This window comes from Mastigoproctus giganteus, chromosome 4, assembly GCF_048544385.1.
Source record: "Mastigoproctus giganteus isolate SK-2022 chromosome 4, ASM4854438v1, whole genome shotgun sequence".
Lineage (NCBI taxonomy): Eukaryota > Metazoa > Arthropoda > Arachnida > Uropygi > Thelyphonidae > Mastigoproctus > Mastigoproctus giganteus.
In genome coordinates, this window is record NC_143578.1 from 9,032,556 (window position 1) to 9,057,483 (window position 24,928).

Genomic DNA, 24,928 nt, shown 5'->3' on the forward strand with positions numbered 1-24,928 from the left:
AATGCACATAAGAAAGCATAAAAATGGAAAATGCAGGGAAAAATGGAAAAATTTCATCAGGACCTAAAGAATTCTTCACATTAAGACTGTGTTGTTTTGAATGGTGAAGCTTTTTTTTTTTAATGGTAATTAAATCATTTATAGATGCATAAACAATTGTTCAAGCTACATTGTTTTACATTAACAAAGAACATTTAACAAAAATTGGTCAATTGCATTTATGTAATCTTTCTGCCACAGATATCCCTAAAATTAAACCATACAGCACCTGTCCAATTTTAAGAATATCTATGACAAATTCATGATGACTGTCACTACTTAATAAGTCATGTAATTCTTTATGTTCCCAAACATTTTCATCGTCCATTTCAGAAGGCATAAATAACAATGTGAACTAATAAAAATGAGAAACAAGTGACATATCTTGCAACTGTCATTTATCCATTCACGTACATATCAACACAAACCTGAGCAACCAATATTCTCTTTGAAAACGTTAGTCATGTTGTGAATAATATACTGGAAATGAATAAAAGAAATTTTTATTGCATCATCTCATTAGTGTGAACTGACCCAAAAAATATCTCCAATACAAAATTTTTTCATCACAATCTGGTCAGTCAGAGCAATGCTGCACATCCTAAAGTTTCAGTCCAAACTGACCATCATCATCATCATCAGCCATTTTCAATCCACTGCAGGATGAAGGCCTCTCCAGCAACTTTCCAGTTCCTTCTGTTTTGAGCACTGGCCATCCATTTACTACTCAAAAACTCATGAATTTCATCTATCCATCTCCGCCTTTGTCTTCCAGGTTTTCTTCTAGCTCCTCTTGGGTACCATTCTGTTATTTTCTTAGTCCATCTGTCATCATGTCTTCTAGCTATGTGTCCTGCCCAAGACCATTTTAGTTCTTTAGTTTTGATAAGAATGTCCTTTACTTGAGTTTGCTGCCTAATCCATGTGACCAATCCAAACTGACCAATGTGAATCAAATCAGAATTTGACTAATTTTATTAAAGGTTTCCAATACCAAATTTTGTCAAAATTAATTCAGCAAGGACAGTGGTGTATACAGACATTTGCATACACCACTGTCCTTGCTGAATTGATGTCCCATCTGTATACAAGCATAAACAATAGTGTATACCTGTATACAGATGGACAGAGATACAGACAGCAAATTTAATAAATACTGATGAGAAAGTATTTAATAAATTCTTGGCATTTTTGACATTATACTTCATACAGACACTTCACTTCTGAGCGAGGTTTCCTTCTAGTTTTTATAAGAAAAGGCTATAAAAAAATCTGAATGGGAAAGTAATCTTTTTCATGCCAGTGCCAACTCAACACCTTACCCATTTTTTGCAAATGGGTTTCTAAATAATAAATTTTAAAAGGCTGGTAACTGGTGATATTACAAAAAGAATGTCATAATTATCATTGAAACTGGAAAACAAAAATAATAACAATTTAACCTAATTAAAGTCTAATTAAGTATTACAATTTTTTAAAGATTTTTATTTAACCTGAATGATGTACTCTTATTGTTTAAATATGCTAAATGTTTTGCTATACTTCATATTTGGGAAAATATGATAGAAAGTATTAATAAGGACAAATCTAAATTAACTGATACTGAGTAACCATAACTATATAATAATAAGTTCCTTTTAAATATACATACCAGATGGTCTTGCATATCTTCCATGCATCCCTTTAAGAAAATGGTCACCAGAATCTTCTTCCACTTCCCTGACTACTGGCATAATATTTTCCTTGCTACTATCAGATGCAGGGCTTTCCGATCTTCTTAGCCTATGTGGTCTAGGTATCCAAAGATGTTTAAGAGGAGAAGTAATGTGGCGGTCCCCATTTTCTCCATTTGGTGTAGAAATTATCTCAATATCTGATGATGTTGCTGTTTCATTTTCATCTCCAGATGTATGTCCACTATTCTGTTCTGATTCAAATTTTGTAGCATCTGATCGTTCAGAAGCCGTTACTGATATAGGTGACTGTCCCCTGTGTGAGTAGCTGCTATCTACTTCCTCAACAGAGCATTTTACAAAAGAACTTGAGGAACTTGTACCCTGAGAGCCACCACTATCAGAAGATTTGACTTCGCATTCCCGTACTTCTGGTGTTTCTGTATCATCTTCATCATCTTTATTATCACAGCCGTCATCGTGTCCAGGATCTTCTCTGTTAATTGCATGTGATAATTCTTTAGCACAAAAAACTGAGGAGCTATCACTCTCACTAAGCCACTTTTCATTTTCAGTGAATGAATCAATCATACTTCCATCAGCAAGAGGACTACTAATTAATCCTCTTAATTCTACAGGTGGTTCCACAAACTGGGGTGTGGAAAGTCCACTTTTCTGGTCATCTGAAATTTGAACAATTGAATCAGGAGAACTGATTATTTCTTTTTCCTTTTCATCATCATCTGAATGCTTTCCTAAACCACTACTATACTGGTCACTAATTTTATCTGTTTTTATTGAATTATCACTACCCAACTCCTGATGAACAGAATCCCATTCCCAACCTTTAAAATTTCCACTGATATTCTGCTGAAAATGAGAGATTTCAAGTGATTCAGGTGGGCTTTTTGGCAGATCTGCTAATGTGCAAAGTGGTTCTGCTAAAGAAGATTTTTCAAATTCACTGTTACAATCCCTATCATTATTAATGACACAAAAATCTCCACTGATATTTTCACATATCTGCTGAGGCTGGGTAGTAACAGGCACATTCTGATTTCGGATTGATGCTTCTTTCTGTAATGAATGGAGATTTGACTTGGAATTTATATTTTCATGATGCACTAATGTACAACTATTTAAAAGCTCAAGATTATCTTTTGATTTTTCTGAATGATCTAAAAATGTGGATGTACTGCAAGTTGACAAATGCTGCATAGTTGCTGAAGATGATTTTTCTTCCATAATATCTGAATAAGTTCTCTCTTTCAATTCATCTATGCTTGGTTCATTTTCCTCTAAATTAACTGTACACAATTTATTTTCACCATCTTTGCTAGTCAAATTCTCAACAAATACTTCTGATGATGGTTTCACTTGTGATGTACTTATGGATCCTTCTGTGGAAGGTACAGTATCACAATGGATTATCTTGGTATTTAAGTTTTCAATTTCTGGTGAAGACATTACAGTTAACTGAGCTTTTATTTCTTGGGTAATTGGACTATCAGTTCTCTCAGCTGATGCTAAATTACTGTCTGCATTTTCAGACTCACCAGGAAAAAGCCCTGCTCGCTGAGGCTGTGAAAGAACAGCCATAGCAGAAGATGCAGAAGTAACTACTGTGTCTTCATCTTTAACAGGATCTTTCAGTGGCTCCACAAAATCTTTCTTTTCCGACTTTGGAGAAGTTTTAGTTCCAATTTCAAAGAATGAACCCCAGGTGTCTCCCCAGAAACCTGAATTATCTCTAGAAGCAATGTTTCCAGATAATTTGTTTTCACTACTGATTGAAGTACCAGGAACAGGTGTTGATTTCTTCTGAGGTGATGAAATATCCTTAGCTGCACCCAATCCAAAGGCAGAGAAGAAAGTATCATCCTCTGAAAACAAAACAAATTTAAAAGGCTGTTCATACAGTGAATTAGTTTTCTAATTTTTATCTCAATGTTTACTGCTAAAAGCAATTACCAACATTTTACAAAACAAATCTAAGTTCAGCTTAGTAGTAATGAACAGTAGGTATTTCAGGTATTCATACCAGAGATATCTGTAAACACCAAGCATATTTATTCAGCTAAAAAGCTGTTGACAGCGTCACAAACTTCTTACCTGCCCATCATGTGTAGATGTGTTATGACACAGCTGACATAACACACCTACAAAGTGAACAACTAAAATTTTTGGTGTAAAAAGCCTACTGCCTCTACTTGAGATAAACTAATTCAAAAAGTTGGTAAAGTATAGTGTTGACATGGGCCTTAAAGTTTTGTCATTACAAAAATTAATTTAAAAAATTAAAACTAAATTTAAAGCCAATATCTATATCATCACTCCAACTTCAACCACAACATAGCTGAAATGCAAGTGGAACTAATGTGACAAAACTGCCAAAGAAAAGTCTATCTTTAGAAAGTGAAATGCAATGTTAAGGTACGTTTAAAGTGGAAAATAACAGACTGATGTGTTTGTATCAATAAAAGGCAAACCGATGCAAGCAAGGCTTAATTAACATCAGCCTTAAAAACCAAATTAATTAAATGAAATTAAACTTAAAAAACTGTCATTCAGTTTTGTTCAGGTATCTGTTCCATCCTTTCTTAAATTTATATAAGTTCTACCTCATTCAAGTATCCACACAGACATCTAAAGTCTCAAGACTGCAATCCATAAAACTGATTTCTCTCTCTCTCTCTCTCTCGAAATAAAAAAAAAAAAAGTAAAGTGCAGCCATTATCAACCCACTGCAGGATGGAAGCCTCCTCAACAATTCATGCTGAGGGAAATGGACCATAATCTGCCACGCTGGTCCAGTGCGGGTTGGCAGATCAACCATATTCAGCAGTCAGGGGCTTGAACCCCGGTCTACTCAAAGAGCGTGTGCTACTGCACTCCCGCTCCTGCCCACTCGGCTACGGAGGCCTTACTTCTTTATAAAAATAACATCTAACCTTCTTGCTCTGTTAACTTAACCAATGCTGCAATAATGGAACAATTACCTCTTTGTTCCTGCCAGCAAAATTCCTATACGTCATGAATAAAACAGCTTGCAACTTTACTATAAAAACAAAAACAAGTCTATAAATAATACAGTATATAATGCAAGAAAGAACTATTACCATGAATTCCAATATTCTGCCACTGCAATTAGAGCAGAATATTAGAATATCTTAGTACTGAGGTGGCAGAATCATACCTTGCCAAATACAAACCCTATTGTAATATTAACTCAGATATGAAGTTTTCTGAGCAGTGCGGGTGGTCTGCAAGAGTAGCTCATGATGTCTTGTCAATGATATACAGGAATTTAATTTTTCTAGCAGGGATAAGGAGGTGATTATCCCCTTGTATAAGACAATGGTCAGGCCACACCTTGGGTACTGTATCCAGGTCTGGAGGCCTCATTTTAGGAAGGATGTAGAGCTGCTGAAACAAGTACAGAGAAGGGCAACAAGATTAGTGAATGGAACAAAGGGTTGCTCTTACAAAGAAAGCTTAAGTTTTGCAAATTACAGTGTCTGGAGACAAGGCACCTGCGAGGTGATCTGATTGAGGCATATAAGGCCTTGGATGGTTTGAGCATGCTCAATGCTGATGGGATTCTTCCTCTTGACCAGATTAATGGGTCTAAGGAGACAAATTCAAATTGAGGAAAGATAGTTGTAGAATAGATGTGCAGAAATCTGCCTTTAGCCAGTGGATGGTTGATTGCTGGCAAACTTCCATCTGTCATTGTAAAAGTTGACAGCTTAAATAAATTCAAGGCTGAACTAAACAAACATTTTGGAGCGAATGGATGGTGAAATGGGAAGGGGTTTTTTTTTTTGGTTGATGCCGTATAAGCTTGCTTCTTGGATCATATGGCTCTACTAATGCTAATCTGTTTCATGTACTTTTATTTATTGAATGTGCTTAATCTAGGATTGCTATAACAAAAGGTAGAATCTATCATTTATTAACAAATTACTAGTATGTTACAGTTTAAATTAGAACTCTGAAACTTCTGTTCAGATTACCATACCACTGGCTGCAATGAAAATTAACCATAAAAAAGTACAATTAGCATTAGCAAAGGCACATGATGCAAGAAAGCAAGCTTATATAGCATCAGTCAAAAAAAAAAAAAAAAAAAAACTTATTTCACCCATCCACTAGCTCCAAATGTTTGTCAAGTTCTGCCTTGAATCTATTTAAGCTATCGACTTCTACAACGACAGATGGAAGTTTGTTCCACCAATCACCACCCGCGCTGGCTAAAGGCAAACTTCCGCACACCTATCCTACATCTGTCTTTCCTCAATTTGAATTTATGTCCTCTCAGGCAATTATTCTGAGCAAGAGGAAGAATCCCATCGCATTGAGCATGCTCAACACCATTCAGACTTTATACACCTCAATCAGATCACCTCGCAGGTGCCTAGTCTCCAGACACTAATTTACAAAACTCAAGCCTTTTTTCGTAAGAGCAACCCTTTATTCCATTCACTAATCTTGTTGCCCTTCTCTGTACTTGTTCCAACAGCTCTACATCCTTCTTAAAATGAGGCCTCCAGACCTGTATACAGTACTCAAGGTGTGGCCTGACCATTGCCTAATACAAGGGAATAATCACCTCCTTATCCCTGCTAGAAAAATTCCTGTTTGTTGTTGTTTGTTATTTAGTTTTTAGGAGCTTAGTAACTAAGGCCATATTGCTCCGGGGATATGCGGTGGTTATTCCCTGACCTTTCCGCATCCTCCGTATTTGGTGGTCAAGGACTCGACCCCCAGTCTAATCAAGAAGCGTGTGCTGCGCACTGCTGCTCCCTGCCACCTGGCTATGGAGGCACCAGAAAAATTCCTGTATATCATTGACAAGACAACCATGAGCTACTCTCGCAGACCGTCTGCACTGCTCAGAAAACTTCATATCCGCCTGCACAACTACCCCCAGGTCCTTTTCATTCTCTACCACTGTCAGTGTCGTACCACAGAGTTGATACGTTACTCTTGGATTACTGCTTCCCATATGTCAGTAACTTACATTTGTCAATGTTAAACTTCATTTGCCACCTCTCAGCCCATCTGCTCAACTTTTCTAGATCCTGTTGCACAGTGTACTGTCAATGGACCCAACACTGAACCCTGAGGGACTCCACTAATAACATTAGTCCACAAAGAGCAGTGTTCATTGATTACCACTCTCTGTCTTCTCCCACTCAACATCCCTTTATCCATAGCAGCAATTTGCCTCCAATGCCACACTGCTCCAATTTGTGCAGCCGTCTTCCATGTGCAACAGTATCAAAGGCTTTTCTAAGATCCAAATATATGATATCAAAGTTATTCCCTGCATCCAGTTCCTTTGTGACTACATCATAGTATCCAATCAAATTAGTCAGACAAGACTTCCCCTTAACAAACCCATGCTGTGTCCGAGCTATAACTGAAGTCTTGTCTAGATGATCCAATGGTAAAAGAGATGAAAAAAATAGGTAACCATTTAAAATGAATACCAAAACTCTTCTGCTCCACACAATATAATGTTACTACACTTTTAATGATATTTATTTCACATTACTGTATACTGTGAAATAATATGTAAATAAAAAAATTAATTAAAAGTGTGGTAATACTGCAAAATGTGCTTTACAGTGCTTTGTGATAAATAAATGCATGGAAAAAAAAATATATATAAATATATATATATATATATATATATATATAGACAATCAGCGTTAGCAGAGAGGACATACCCCAATACAGGGCCATTAAAACAAAGTTTTATTGTATAGTGTTTTACTGATATTTATCCCCATTAATTTATCACAAGTTACTCTTTGAAACTGTAATTAATAATATCAATATATAATAGTTCCAAGAAGGGATGCTTATGAAACAGGCTATTTAAATATATGGATTGATTACTTAGTTATTCATTACCAAACTAGCTATCCTGCACTCATCAGTAACGTTCCAGAGATAGAAACAACAGGAAAATTACATATGCTTTACAGAAAGGATCAATGAGCTTTTATCAAGGATCAGCAAATTTTAGTTACTATCATGCCAAAAACTTTGTTAAATCACTATTGACTTTCTGAATAGTTAAAACTTTGACAAGTCCACATACAATGGATTTGACAAAATACAAGTACAGACCAACAAGTACACCTATCCCATGGAGAAAACTAGAAAAAAATTAATCACCCACACTTCCTAATGGTCCTGTTCTACCTATTAGGAGATCCAAAGACTTTCTTAACAACAGGGCAACGTAGAAGAAAAATGGAAAGTTAAGATTAAATTTGAAAATGTCTGCAATTCTGCCAGACATGATAGGAGTGGGTACGTGATGAGGACCTTTTCAATCAATTTGGCCCTGGAGAGACTATGCAAGGTTCAAGGTATATACAAATGTAATTTTTCTGATCGTGGTCTATGCTTGTTAAAAGGAGACAATTTTACAGGGATGGGATGTACTTAAATAGAAGATGTGCACGAATATTTGCTGTGCTAATGAGAAAGTGTTAGGCAGGTTGGAAAACTGATAGCTTGGGGGGGGAGAGTAGACACACTAATAGATTAACTAGAGCAGCAGCAGCAGAGGTGAAAGTGATTCTTGCACTACTTCTACTGGAACATACAGCAGCCTGGAAAGCAGTATTTCAGGTATTTCAAGCCTTGCTGTGGGTCATCAATGAACAAATACATGGGCTGTGTTAGTGTAACTAAGAGTAAGAACAAGTGCATGTACACTAATATTAGGAGTACTGTAAATAAATTTGATGAATTTGAAGTACTGATCAAGTCATCAACTGCAAACATTTGATGACTTGGGGAGTACAATGTTTACATAAAAGGCAGATGGGACAGGAGTGGGGGTTATGCTCTTAGTTAAGAAACATTAAATCTAAGACAATTCATCTAATACGACATGGGTGGCCAGTACAATGTTGAGAAAGTTTGGTGTGACACAAGTACTGGGAAAATGAGAGTATTCAGTATGTGATAGGCCTAATGAATGATGAGTATGCTCTTATACAGAGAAATAAAGTGCGCCAGTAAATCCGAATGCCTTGTCTTACAAGGCTGTGAGGTGATCAGATTCAGGTGTTTAAGGTTTTGAATGGACTGAACAAGTTCAATGCTGATGGCACTCTTCCCCGTGCTCAGACTACACAATGGAGGGGGGGGATTCAATTTGAGGCCTTTACACATCTGTCGAAGGAGATATGTGTAAAGGTTTGCCTTCAGCTAGCAAGTGGTTGATTGTTGGAATAAACATCCATCTGTTGTGTTGTGGACATGGATAGTTTGAATAAATTCAAGGAAGAACTACATAAATTATTGGAGGGGATATTAGGTGATATGGGAAGATTTTGTTTTCATTTTTTATTTTTTTTTTTATGCTCCACACACTCGTTTTTTTGCATCATATGCCAGTACTAATCTAATTTTCATAAGCTTTTAAGGCCTCTATTCTGATTTTCCATTCACAATTTCTACGGTAAAAATACAAAAATATACATTTCAAAGTAAATATTACATTTAGTATCCTTTAAAAGTAAACTGAGAATGACTAAATGCCAAAAAATAAAAATAAAATTTACAAAATCTGTTAACATTGTTTAAAGTCGTTGTTCATGTTTCATACACAAGTGCTATTACATGTTTGGAAACATCAGAATAATTCAAGTCATGGGAAGAACATTGCTTTTAAAATTACCTTTTTGACTAGATTTTACAATTCCCACTGATCCATCCTCTCGTATGTCAAGGGCTTTGTCAATGGTTCTTTGTGCACTATTTAAAGCTGACTTGGCAAGGCTGGCAAACCCACCTGTGTCAAACCAGCTCATTTTGCATCTGAAATTTAAAATCATACAGAAATATTTTTATCTTAATATCTTTATTTTAAAAGTGATTTTAATAACTAATTTTAACTAAATTACTGATATTTTATGAAAGTTATCAGTAATTAATAAATTTTTACATTATCTCCATTGATAAAATGTATTATCATAATCATAACGTTTCTTTCTTTTTTTTTTTTAATTACCAGCGAGAGGGAACTGAAAAAATCATTACTACATTGTTGGGCTAAGTAGTGGTTATTTCTACCAATAAGAGGTAGAAATAACCACAAAAACAGTTAGGGGGGGGGACTTTGCATTAAAAAAAAGTGCATTACACTCTTACATTAAGTGAAACTTAATTGTAGTGCAGTAATGACAACTTCACAAGAGAAATCAATCCTATTTCGTCATAAAAATATTTAATGTAAATTCAAAAAGAACATTATGTGGTATTTGTCTAATAATTAAATTAAAGAAAACATCTGACCAAATTGAAAGAAGAAAATCAAAGCTCAGTTTATTGGTATATTATAGACAGAAAAATTTTTACAATTTTCAAAATTCTATTTGTGATGTTTCTCAATTCTCTGGAAAATTCTCTAAGAATATATACAGTATATATAAGTTTTCAATAAAACCCCAGATCTTGGGTACTAGTCCATATTTCGACAAATGGACAGGAACAAAGCAGTGATTGGCAGGTGCAACTCACTGCTTTCTCCATGCACTGTCCTCCTAGGTTGATGCATAGTGTTTATTCCCCCACTTGACGCTGTTTTTAAATTGGTAACTCATTTTCCAATTTTAAAACAGCAAGACGGGAGGACAAACACCCTACATAACCTAAGCACCCACATCCTTGATGACACAAAACAATCAGAAAAAAAACTTCTTCACAATAATCACCCAAACACAGAAATCGATCCATTCTGCGACTAGGCCCACTGCACAGAGACCAGTGATAACCAAATAATGGAGTTTAACCTAATTTTTCTATTTGTAACATACTACAAGAGTAAGCTTTCTTTCTACATGGTAAAGTACTTCTCTTAACTTAATTCTTAAAAAACAACAATGATTTTCAGAAAATTTTTGAACACTTTTTAGAAAATAATATTTTCTAAAATTGTTCTAGGGTCAAGGGCATGGAGCTGCCATAATTCTCAATTATTGTGTTTTTGCAAGATGGGCTAAAATCCTTCCATATCAGAGGGTAGACAATATCATCTCTCTCTCTCTCTGTGAGGAATACAGATTTTATAGTCAAAGACTAATACCAGCAATACAGACAAGGTTAACAAATTATAAGAAAGATGAGACTGGATATATCTCCTCCTCCAGGCGCCTCCGTAGCCAGGTGGGCAGGAGCAGCAGTGCACACATGCTTCTTGATCAGACTGGGGTTCGAGCCTGTGACCACCAAATACGGAGGATTCACGAAGGTCAGGAAATGACCACCACATATCCCCGGAGCAATATGGCCTTAGTTGCTAATGCTCCTAAACCTCAACAACCTCCTCCTCCTTCAGTACTTCCACTTGGCAAGGTTTATGAGGTGTGATTAAAAATTATTAGTATTATGAACATGATACAAGGAAGCAAAGATTATACAGCATTAGCCCATTCCTTCCTTAAATTTATTCAAACTATCCACCACAACACCAGACAAAAGATTACTCTTCTTTTGCAACTGCTGCATTAAATATATATATATATATACACACCAATCCACATTTCTGTAAGCATTACAACTGCATAATACTGTCTTTTTTCTTTCCCTTGTTAACTTTTCTGTTAGAATCTTGATGCTCAACAATGTCCCAATTTCTCTCTTTTAGGTACACCCTTCTAATTAATATATAAAGGAATATATAAAGAAAGATCTCACTGCTTTATAATTCACAGTTTATATGCAACTTTTGAATTTCAGATGTTTATACTCATTCCATCTATATAATCACTTTTCTCTTGTTCTAACAGAAAAGTTCCAAGGGTTTGTTTTTTCCTTTTTTTTTGGCTGATGCTGTATAATCTTGCTTTCTTGCATTAAATGCCTATGATAATGCTTGTGCAATAATATGATAGGTGTTAAGATTTTCATTTGAGCAAGAGGTAAGTACCCCCCCCCACGCACCCCATGTTGGATTTTCTCCCAAGATTCAGATTTTAAATAAATATTATATATATATACATATATATGAGGATAAATAAATCACGTGACTAAAATCATGCAACCATATAATACATACAATTTAATCAGTATAGGAAGTGCAATATATAGTGGTTAGCAATCACAATTAAAATATTTTCGCTAAATTTCCAAAATATTCTGTACCTTTAAACAATAAATATTCTTCCCAGGGCATAAAACAAACGCCACGTCATTTTTCTCTTCCATGCGATAATGTTACGTTACAAGACTGTTTCTAACAAATCATGACGTCATGATTTCATACAAGATGTCAAATTAAGGAATCATATAGCAAACAACATAAATAACGAGTACTATAAGTGTGGTACACGAGCTATACAAGGAATAAAAAGCGTATATGACACATAAAACAGTCCACTTGAAAATTTCGTAATAGCAAAGTACTACGTTAATTCAGATAACCGCCTTCTCAACGCTAACCATACAAAGTTGGAAATATTTTTAAGCCATCAGATAGATAAATTACCAAAAACATTGAACATTGTAGTTCAGGAAATGTCCGATAGAGTTTGCCCATTGGGATGAACGTACCTCTACACGGCATTGATGTTGGTTTTCAATTTACGTGTTCGCGTCAACGAGCTAATGAAAAGATTAAATTTGTTTGTTGGAACTTAAACAAGTCATCAAGATATAATTTATTTTATTATCTCACGAGGTAATAATGTATTTGATTAAGATGATGCATTACTTACCCACAAAGAAATCTAAAGGTAACATAACTAACTTTTCAAATCTAAAGCTCAGTGCTGCTGTCCTACCTTCAAAATTCGAAGGTCTGACTTCAAATTTCAAAGTATGCTGGAGCGAACGTTACACAATTTGGATGGTTTGCCGACTTCGACAGTTATTGCCATGCGGCTGCTCAAAGTTAATTAGCAGCACAGTGGGCCGCATTGACTTAATTTTTTGAATTTTAAATAACTGAGTAAACTAAATTTAACGCGCCACTTCTAATAATTCATATTTGGAGGCCTAATTATGCATTTAACTCATGTTCATCCATGTACCTTGGGTATATGTTTTTGTTTTCAATTTACTACATTGCACATTTACATTGTAAAAATTATTATATGATACTTATTCATTACGCGAAATGCATTTTGTAAAAAAGAAAGGATAGGTGGAATAAGACTGGAGTATTTTTTCCTTGGGGCAAAATGTGGCCCAAAAAAGTGATAATATGTACACATTGGTACTACTAATTAAGGTACTTCCCAACATCATTGAAAGTAAACAAGTAGGTTTTACAGGTGTGTAATTACATTTTGATTGTTGACTACACTAATGGCAAAGTGCAAACTGTTATGCATTATACAGAAGTAATTCAGGAGGAGTAGTAAATATTTTGGGAGGTTATAGTATCGATTATTCTGAGTAAAAAAGTTCATATAAGCATGTGTCCAATTCTCAATGGATTGGAAAAGGAGATATAGCTGCTTGAAACAAGCACACAAAACTATTATGAGACACACACAGGGTAACTCAGAAATTTTTTTTGGCTGGTGCAGCATAAGCCTCAGGCTTCCTTGCACCATATGGCTATTAATAATAATAATAATAATAATAATAATAATATAGTAGTAGTAGTGGCATGTGATGCAAGAAAGCATGTGTAAGAGCTTATGCAGCATCAGCCAAAAAAAAAAAAAAAAATCACACCATATGAGAGGGATTAATTAAAGAATGTTTGTATTTATTGACTTTTTGAATGATACAAAACATAAATAATTCACAAATTTTTTACAATTCACAATAAATGTTTGAAAATCCCACTGCCAACCTCAATGCACTTTGCAACTCTTGTGGCAATATGACGTGTTGGTCGTCTTGGCATTCCTTTATGAGAGCAGCAATGTCAAAAATCTTGTATTCACCTTTCCTTTGTATACTGTGCTTTTCACCCATCCCCACAAACAGAAATCTAACGGAGTGAGGTCTGGAGACCTTGGTGGCCAATGAACGGGACCACCGCGCAGATCCATCATTCAGGGAAACTTTGGTTTTGATATTGTATCACCAGACAGGTATAATGTGCAGGAGCTCCATCATGCTGAAAGTACATACCAATCCTTGTAGCCAAGGGAACATCCTCCAATACTAGTGGAAGTTCATTTTGCAGAAATTCTAGGTAAATGGGCCCTGTAAAACGATTTTGTAACACAGCAGGCCCAATCAACTGATTGTTGATGATGCCGCACCACACGTTTACAGAGAAGTGATGTTGAAAATTTGTTTCTATGGTGGCATGTGGATTTTCGTCCGACTACCCGTGAGAGTTACGGGTGTTGTTGATACTGTCACAGGTGAAAGTAACTTCATCACTGAACAGTATTAATGGAATTAATCGGCAATTAGCATTTACCCCTGAACAAAATTCCAATCACTAGATGTCACCTCCTGGTTGAAGGTGTTGCACCCACTGTATGTGAAATGGATATAAGCTGTGCTCACATAATGTTCACCATACTCTTGTCTGTGGAACACCGATATGCATAGAAATTCTTCGTGTGCTAATAGTAGGACTACGTTCTACCGACTGAAGAATGTGTTCTATTTCATCCACATTTTGTTCATTTGTATGATCAGAAGAAATAAGAGCTCTGGGAACTGTATCAGTCTCGTGCAGTTTGGTGTAAATGCTCTTGAATCCGGTATCCTGCTGTTAGGAACCATTAACGATATTCTGTACACGCAGCAATAGCACTTCCACCACAAAAACCATAGACAAACACCATATTGACATATTCAGCTGTGTAACATTCTTAACAACAATCCTAACATCAAACAGCGTCAGGTTATAACTGCTTTTTGGTCACATCTGATTCATGAAGCTGTGCGCATCAATTTCAAACAGCTGTTTGAAATTGGTGTGCACAGTATGTATCTCCATATCCGTTGAGAATTGGACAGATATTTATATGAACTTTTTCACTCAGAATAGTCGATACTATAACCTCCCAAAATATGTACTATTCCTCCTGAATCACCCTGTATAAATTAATGCAGTGCAAGCAGTTATCTCATATGGAAACCAGTCACGGGTAACTGAAGTGGAAAGGACCAAAAGGAACTTCTTAGGTGTAAACAAATTAATTACAAAAAGTGGGAAGTGAAAGGTGCTGCCCTCTTTAAAAAAATTAACTTTTGTCAGTATTCTTTGACTGAACAAAAGATTGTTAGAAATTGCTTTTTAGTTGCAAATACAAAATTTTAAAGAAACATAAATTAATTCTCTAAGTTCGTTCACCCTACACTAAAATTTGAATATATTGATTAACTTATAGCATATAATTTAATAAAAGGGAGAGAGACTTTATTGTAGAATAGTCTATTAATTTTTTTTTTCAAAAGACTAGACAAACCTTAGTATTACATATGCATTCTTTTTTGAAAACACGTTAGACCACCTGTGTTGATGAGATGAAAAGGAAAATGCATTATTTTTTTATTATATTTTTACTAATGGGATAGAATTAAAAAAGGAATATACTTCAATAAGTCTATTCTAAGTAGTAGGCTGTCTCAGTTACACTCTTGTTTATTTAAACCAATAATTCTAATTATTGCAATAAAGAAGAGCTGAAGAGGTGGATATATGAAAGCAATATTGTTTTGAAATCAGATTAATTTATGGACAATTGAATTTTCTGTATAATAAAAAATAAAGGCTGTGTGAATTTACTGCCCAACTCGTTGCTGCATCACAATGAATTGCAACTTTGTTGCAATACATTAAGCCATTCATCTGGACATAGTAATGCATAAATCATGTTTGCATCCTCACTGATGATCAAAGTTCTCACATGTCAGGATTTTCATCGACATGCTGCTAACCCATGCTTTGTTTGTTCCATCATTATTGATGATAAATCATGGGTATCTGGCAAATAAATTGCATTGCTCTGACCTGGAAACAAAGGCCCAGTCTTTTCCAAGACTCAAAAGCAGGATGGTTTCAAACAAATGCAGAGATCGTGCTTATCTTATTTTTTAACTCAAGGATTGCTCGTGAATTTGTCGCATGTTGTCAAACAGTGGATTAGGAATACTGCAAGACATCTGTAGCCATTGCACTGTGCTATTCAGAGAAAACTTCCAGTAATGTGGGCTTCAATGAATTGGGACTGGCATCATGACAAAACCTCTCCCTACTCACTTGGCACTTCCCATTCAAGAATTTCTTGCGGAGCGCTCCACTATGTTCCCCGGTCTGCCCTACATACAGTTTTTAGCTCCACAGGTTTTGTTTCCTAAATTTAAAGCCCCCTTGGAAGAGTGTTATTGGCAACTGCTAAGAAAATTATTCAGAACACAACACAGGAACTATTAGCATTTCCAAAGGAACTCTATCAGGAATACTTCCTGAAGTAGCAGGAGCATTGAAATAATTGTATACACCAATTTCCAAAATATCATTGAGTCCCTAAACTTTTTAAAGCCCCCGTGAGGAATCACAGATTGGCAATGACTGAGGAAATTATTCAGAATGAACTGGTAGCAATTTCAAAAGAAGCATATCAGGAATACTTCCAGAAGTTGCAGCAGAAATGGAATCAGTGTATACAGTGTATACATTGATTTCCCAAAATATTAGTTTTGTCCCCAAACATTTTAATCCTCCATTATAAAAATGTATTCTGAATGGTTATGGAGCTATGTTTGTTTGGATTTTAAAAATTGTTAAATTGCTATGAAGTTGTCAATCATAAAAATTAATAAATCAGATTAAGCAGATACATACCTAGTAAAATGTTTATTTGCACTAGGTACATGTTTGTTATTAATTTTTTATTATTTTTCACTGTTGAAAACTCCATTGCTTTTTAAACTCAAGCAGCCGTAGCTCTGTAAACATTCATGTTATGAATATTTTTATTTGTTTTCAGCTCCTGAAAGTACATCCCAAACGTTATGAAGCACGTTGTGTGTAATAGTTCCTTTTATATTGTGTGTGGTTTATTTTTCCAGTGAGCCCTTTTTAATTAGAAATAGATATAGATATTAACATTTAATTAACAATAAATATTATATTAATAAAATATTTTTGGGAGAAAGTTTACTTTTTTTTTTTATTTCAGATGGTGACTGATGCTGGCTGTTGCAATCATCAACTGATAGGTTTATTTGAATGCACATTGCAGATATGACAGCAGACAAATACTTATTAAACAGCTGGAACACGTTCAGAGATCCATGATTAGATTCTTAGTATATAAGTGTATATAAGTCAAGATTGGAATTTGAAGTAAAAGCTTACAATGAATGGTGTATTTTCTTTCATCTATTACCACTTTTCCAAAAAAGGGCTGTTGCTGACTGTTAAGTTCTTTAAGCATTTTATTACTGGAAAGTTGGATTCTCCAGAGTTACTTTGCTTGATTAATTTTGGATGCCCTCAAAGAACATTGAGAAGGCAAGATCTGTTTGTATTACAGCCATTCAGAACAAATAATTTGAAATTTGATTACTTCAATAGAACATTTGGACTCTTAAATGAAACTAATATTGATGCTATAACCAAACATTTCAATATTAAAAAATGAATTAACAAAATTTTATCTTCAAAAGCAAAAAAAGTAACTTTTAATAATTTATTTTTTATCCTTCTTTTTACATCAATTCTTTATATAAATGACTATGTATTTATTAGTAATAAAGAAAATTGTAAATTAAAAATATACAGGGTGTCCCAGGAGGAAAGGTCAATATTCCAGGAAGTGAAAGGATAGATCATTTTAAGCAAAAAAGTTCATATAAAAATGTGCCCTATCCCAAATGGTTTCTGAGATAGAGCTACTTTAATGTACAGTCAGTCCTCGTATAGCATGATAGTTGTGTTCCTAGAAACCCTCGTGCAATGCAAAATCGTTCAATATAAATAACAGACCCTATGGGAAAAATAGGGTTAAGTGCCGACCACCCAAGATTGAACACACACACATTTGTAACCAAAACATTATCAAACACAATAAATAACATAACATAATACTTACGTATTTTATTACATAATAAAATATTGCTAATGCTTTTGCTTCTAGTGTAAGCAAACTTGTTCTGTGTTTGATTTTTCTGTCCAAACAGATGACAGCTGTTCCATCTCTTCCAATTCTTTGTGTCTTGAGCTAATGGGTTTAATTACACTTTGAGTTGTTCCTGCTATGAAAGTGTTTTTATTTTCTCTACATTCTCTCTAATTCTCAGCGTTGTTTCATTTAGGCCTGTAGCATGTGCAATATCACATGTTCTTTCATTTTGCTCCATAAGCCTTACCGGGGTAGTAAACCCCGGTGGGTTGGAGGCCAGAAGACGATGGAGGCAGGTGTGATTTTGGCCATAAACACTATAATGAGGTTGCTACAAATTTTCCCCGGTAAGAATTTTTGACCCAGTCCACCTCTGTCTATCCATATTGCTTTTCTTTTTCTCTCTGAATCTGTAATGTCTTCACCAGGACGCTTCCTTTTCACACCTTTTTTTTTGTTTATGGGGTTGGATGAAGAGTGAAGTGTACAAGAAGAAAGGTGGATACAAGAGATGATCTGCTAGCTCGCATAATGGATGCTGTTGCCCATATAAAGGAACATGAAGATACACTTAGACAAGCAACATGCCATGTTCTCATGAGAGTAGAAAAGTGCATTGAAGTTGGTGGCATTTTTGAAAATTTATTATAAACTGTTCCAAATTTGTCACTTGAAAAATAAATATTCAAATGCCTCCATCTCGGAAACCATTCGGGATAGGACACATGTTTATATGAACTTTTTTGCTTAAAATTACCTATCCTTTCACCTCCTGGAATATTGACCTTTCCTCCTGGGACACCCTGTATAATTAATTAAAAGATAAAATAAAGCAAAAAATGTCATGGTAGAAAAACTTATTTTTATTATTATTGTTTCTTTTAAAAGAAAAAGGCTTTTTTTTAATTTTATTATATTCTATATTATATATATTTTTTTTTATTTTAACTACAGATATTTAATGTATCTTAATATTAACCTTTAGTGTTCCTCCTCTGTAGTAAAGACTTAGGCTATTTTTGAGTGAATAAATTAATTTATTTAATTAATAATTATGAACTAATCTGTAAATTGGTATTCAATACATTACAAATCGTATCGTGTTTCATATATCTCAATTACTGCGTGTACCAGTTACCCTTTTAAAGAATTCTCATTATATCTATTTGAATTAAGCACTTTCAAATGCAAGCATTTGTTTCACACTGTGTGTGTCTGTGTTTGTATGAAGAACTTATGGCTGATTTTATTAATTTACATTTAGAAGTGTCCGCTGTCTTTGCGAACAATCTTAATTACTTTCAGTATACCATATTTTATGAGCACTCAGTCTAATTAGTTTAAATCATTAGATTGACTATTTATTATTATTATTATTAGCTATATGGTGCAAGGAAGCCTGAGGCTTATGCTGCACCAGCCAAAAAAAAAAATTCCCGAGTTACTCTGAGAGAGAGAGAAGGGAAGGGAATCACCAAGAAAGAGAAGAATGATGATATCCAGCTCAGGACCCTGGGTGTGCCAAGCCCATACTCACCAGATGTGAGCCCCTGGGGTTATCCATCTGCCCTGCTTTTATTGTATTACTATCATTTTCATTGGGTGTGTCTTGGCAATATTTTGGATCCCTCATAATAACTAGAATATGCCTAGCAGATTTTGAAAGTTCTCTCCCACTACCTGTATCCCTTAAATACCCCTAATAGATTTTTAATGCATGCAGATTTCCTTACAGATTTCTTGAAACTTTTCGTTTTTTCTATAAAAGTATACAGGGTGGGTGATTCAGGAGGAATAGTAAATATTTTTGGCCAGTTATAGTATCGATTATTCTGAGTAAAAAAGTTCATACAAACATGTCTCCAATTCTCAATGGATACAGAGATACAGCTGTTTGAACTTGGCATGCACAAAGCCATTATGAGAGGAATTAAAGAACGATAAATGACTTATTGTTTGTTTGTATTTATTGACTTTTTGAATGATACAAAACACAAATAATTGACAAATTTTTTTTACAGTTCACAATAAATGTTCGAAAGAGGCGCCTCCGTAGCCAGGTGGGCAGGAGCGGCAGTGCGTAGCACACGCTTCTTGATTAGACCGGAGTTCGAGCCCATGACCACCAAATACGGAGGATGCGCAGAGGTTAGGAATGACCACCGCATATCCCCAGAGCAATATGGCCTTAGTTGCTAATGCTCCTAAAAATCAAATAACAACAACAACAAATGTTCGAAAATCCCAGCACTACCAACCTCAATGCACTTTGCAACTTTGGTGGTAATATGATGTGTTGTTCTTCTGAGGTCATCTTGGCATTCCAACAGTATCGAAAATGCAAGCAAGCAATTCATCTCTTGTATTCACCTTTTCTTTGTATAGTGTAAAGTGTGTTTAGGGTCAAATGGCACCAGGGTTTTCCCCCATCCCCGCAGATACTGTGCTTTTCACCCATCCCCATAAACAAAAATCTAATGGAGTGAGGTCTTGAAGACCTTGGTGGCCAATGAACAGGACCACTATGCCAATCCATCATTCAGGGAAAGTTCGATTTAGATATTGTATCACCAGACGGCTATAATGTGCAGGAGCTCTGTCATGCTGAAAGTACATACTAATCCTTGTAGCCAAGGGAACATCCTCCAATACTAGTGGAAGTTTGTTTTGAAGAAATTCTAGGTAAATGGGCCCTGTAAGATGATTTTGTAACATAATAGGCCCAGTCAACTGATTGTCAGTGATACCGCACCACATGTCTACAGAGAAGCTATGTTGAAAATTTGTTTCTACAGTGGCATGTGGATTTTCGTCTGACCACCTATGATAGTTACAGGTTTTGTTGATACCGTCGTGGGGGAAAGTAGCTTCATCACTGAACAGTATTAATGGAATTAATCGGCACTTAGCATTTACCCACTGACAAAATTCCAGTCACTGGGCATCATCTCCCAGTTGAAGGTGTTGCACCCGCTGTATATGAAATGGATACAAGCCATGATCACATAATGTTTGCCATACTCTTGTCTGTGGAGCACCGATATGTGTAGAAATCCTTCATGTGCTAATAGTAAGACTACATTCTACTGACTGAAGAATATGTTCTATTTCATCCACATTTTGTTCATTTGCATGTTCAGAAGAAATATGAGTGCTGGGAATTGTACCAGTCTCACACAGTTTGGTGTAAACACTCTTGAGTCCGGTATTCTGTGATAAGGAAACCGTCGACAGTATTCTCTATAAGCAGCAGTAGCACTTTCCCCACAAAAACCACAGACAAACACCATACCAGCTTATTCAGCATATGTGAAGATGTGCAGCATTCTTAACAACACTTCTAGCACCAATCAGCGTCAAGTTATAACTGCTTGGTCACATCTGAATCAGTGAGCTGTGTGCACCAGTTTCAAAAAACTGTATCTCCGTATCCATTGAGAATTGGACACAATGTGCTTTAATGTATTGTTGAATAATACAAAGTGCATTCAAATTGAATTTTAAAAGAATAAACTATTATTGCAACTGCTTTAAAAATGTTAGAAAATTAGTTTAGAATGTTGTCAAAAGATGGCAGCATGATACAACACAGCATATTGATTACAGTCTCCAGTGTACTATATAATACTTAAAATGGCAATCTTCAGTCATTAAGAACAATGCATGATTATCTGGTATTTACATAGGTGAAAGTATTGAAATTTTCATTGACAAATGGCAGAAGTTAACAGCATCATGGATGTGATAAATGGAGCTTTGGCTGTGCATAATAAAAGTTGTTATATGGTGCAGAAATTTCATGAAGAATAGGGGTCCTGAAAGAATGAAGCTCATTAACTGCGACCCGAAACCAGTTGTCCTGAGGCCAACATCCACCAAGCAGAGGAAATCGTTTTAAGCAACAGGAGATGAACAGTGGGTAAAATTACAACAGTTAGAGGCGTTTTTGTGTGCTTACCATTCTGCAAGATTTCAGAAAGATCAAGGTGTTAGCCAGGTGGGTTCCTTGACAGCTTTCTTGGCAAAAAAAGACATTCGTATCAAGTTGTTTGAAGATGCTTACTCAAGATGCTTCAATGAACAGTTGTTTCTTTGTTATAACAGTGGATTCCACTGTTCAATCTGAAACCAAGCATCAGTCTTCTCAGTGGAAGCATACTGAATTGCCCGCACCCAAAAAATACTGTATTGCTGCAAGTGCAGAGAAAATGTTTACTGCTTCCTGGGATATTACAGTGCCTTTATTACAACCTTTTTGTGATAAGTTGTTAGAGGAAAGCAACAAACATTTTATATTCTTTCCTTGTCATAGACTGATCTAATAAAACTAACTCGTCATTGTACATAGTATTAATTTTTATTCTCTAATTTACTTTTAAACCTTATTTATTAATTTACAACTTATGCTTATAATTTATATATATGCATGTATAGTATGAATCAGAGCTGTACTACTCAATATGTTCTACGTTGATAATAATATTAGTAAAATAATAAGAGGAGTTTACCTCAGTTTGTTCTACGCACTATATTGAGGTAAACTCCTCTTATTATTTTACTAATATATGCATATACTGCTCTGTTGTACACTTTAACTGGGCACATGCCAATAGTGTATATTAAGTTTAATAATAATATGGACCGAATAATCCTTACACATTGTATTCCCAAAGGCACTAAAAATATGGAAATTTATCTGAAGATTTTCTGAAGCATTACAGAGGCAATATCCACACAGACTGAATCATATTCGATTCCATCTGGGCAAAACTGTACCGTCATACTGCCAAGGTGCAAAGTTTTTTATAGAAAACAAAATAGGTTATCCCACATTTCCATGGCGCCTCTGTCGGCAGGAGCAGCAGTGCTTAGCACACGCTTCTTGATTAGACCGGGGTTAGAGCCCGTGCCCACCAAATACGGAGGATGCAGAAAGATCAAGAAATGACCACCGCATATCCCCGCAACAATATGGCCTTAGTTGATAATGCTCCTAAAAACCAAATAACAAACACCCACATTTCCATACTCTCCTACCTTGCACCTAACGACTTTTCATTATTTACAATAGTGAGGGAAACAACCAAACTCTTTATGGCACAACTTTTCTTAGCCAACAAGCACATGCTTCAACCATTTATGGGATAAATGCTCCTCCAAACAAACTTGCAGCTTAGAAGAAAAGGTGTGGAAAATGTAGATTATATTAAAAAATATAATCTACATTTCTAGTAGATTATATTAAAAAATGACATTTTCATTTCTATATTTAAGAGAAATAAATTTGGAGACCTATACTTCAATGCACCTTATAAATAATTGTATTGTGATGTAAAGATTGTGTGTAATTAATATCAATCTTTATTCACAGTCTCCAGTGTACTATATATATACTTCATAAAATCCTTCATTTGCTTGGAGAATAGTTAATAAATTTGATGGGCTTGAAGTGCTAGTCAAGATATCAAAGGCAGATATTGTTGGGATATCAGAGACGTAGTGTCATAAGCAGTGCAGAATTGGAATTTAGGGAATACAATGTGTACAGAAAGGATAGACAAGGCAGGCAGGAAGGGAGGAGGGGGTTATGATGTTAGTTAAGAAACACGTAAAATCAAAGGAAGTGCATCCAGTTGATGTTAGTGGACAATGCAATGGTGAGTCTGTTTGGTGTGACATAAGCACTGGGAAAGGAAAAAAAGTAGGTGTGTCTTATAGGCCTAATGAATCTGATTAGTATAACGAGCAATTGTGCAGAGAAATAGAGTGGGCCAGTAAATCAAAATGTCTTATAATGGGGATTTTAACTTTCCAGATATTGAGTGGAATTTCTGGGGTTGGCCACTTGCACACTAGCAAGACTTTTGTGGATTTATTCGATGACTGTTTTCTACAGCAACATGTTTGAGATGCAACCAGAGGGAGTAATACTTTTGATCTGATTATCAGCAGTGATTATTCATGCATTAAGAATTTGCAGATAACCCAGAGTATTGGGGTACAGTGAGCACAATGTACTTGTTTGGGAATTACTTAATAACTACCATCAAGGCTAAAGGGAAGGGCTTTGCTTTCGTAAAGGTGACTACAGGGGTCTCAGACAGTTTTTAAATTCAATATCAAATTCGGTACAGTTGGAACAACATGATGTTACCAACGTTGAATTCTAAATGGGAAGCCTTCAGCGACTTAATTTTGGAAGCTACTAGACCTTTCAATCCAACTAAGAAATACTGTTCAAAGTTTAGGCCTAAATGGATGTGAGATGAACTATTGAGGCTTACGGCAGAGAAGAAATATGATGCATATAAAGTATCAGATGACACAGAAGCCTGATATAAACTAGTCTGTAATCAAGATATAAACTATAATGCTTATGATTTATATATACAGGGTGATTCACTACCAGTGCGACAAACTTGCAGGAGGTGTAGGGGGGGAGGGCGAATCGGAATCACACAGCATTGCAGGGTCCGAATTGCCTTCGTCATGCGGTAGAGGGCGTTGAACGGGAGGTCGCGTGAACAGCGATCCCGCTGGAAGTCAGCATTTACAAACCGTTTCTGTTGAAGAAACCAAGTAGCAAAAGTCCTCCGGAGTAGATAATCCACAGGCTCCAATGATTGGACGTGTTGCAGATGGTATGAACTCATTTGGTTTGTTGACAGTATCCTCCATACAGTGGATTGGGAAATACCCAATCGTTCGCCTATCGCTCGAGTACTCGTACTCGGATTGCCTTCTGCAAGACGTAGGACATTCTCCTCATTGTCTGGCATCCTCGTCGTTCGCTCTCGATTCATGGTACCTCTCGGTGAAACAACCAGTCTCACTTAACCTTCTGTGCACACGTGCGAAAATCGTATGATGAGGAGCACGCCTGTGCGGGAAACGTTCCTGGTACAAGTGTAGAGTGGCGTGCCCGTTACAGTCCGCAGCTCCATACGTGAGGTGCATGTCGGCCAGTTCAAAGTTTGAATACTCATCCATCCTACTGCCTCGGGAACCAGTTCGCAAATGCTGACTTCCAGCGGGATCGCTGTTCACGCGACCCCGTTCAACGTCCGCTACCGCATGACGAAGGTATTTCAGACCCTGCAATGCTATGTGATTCCGATTCGTCTTTGTGGCCCCTACACC

General features: G+C 35.9%; 1 protein-coding gene across 1 annotated transcript in view; it reads right to left on the minus strand.

The window, feature by feature from the left end:
* Tmf (TATA element modulatory factor) overlaps positions 1-12,170 on the minus strand; it is a 243,980-nt gene extending 231,810 nt beyond the window's left edge. Inside the window, exons 1-3 of the mRNA XM_090371290.1 lie at positions 11,886-12,170; positions 9,421-9,560; positions 1,691-3,595 (exon numbers count right to left, since the gene is read on the minus strand). Of these exons, the coding sequence (XP_090227416.1) occupies positions 1,691-3,595; positions 9,421-9,553 (2,038 nt within the window). The 5' untranslated portion in view covers positions 9,554-9,560; positions 11,886-12,170. The remainder of the gene's footprint in view (positions 1-1,690; positions 3,596-9,420; positions 9,561-11,885) is intronic.
* Between the last annotated feature and the right edge of the window lie 12,758 nt (positions 12,171-24,928).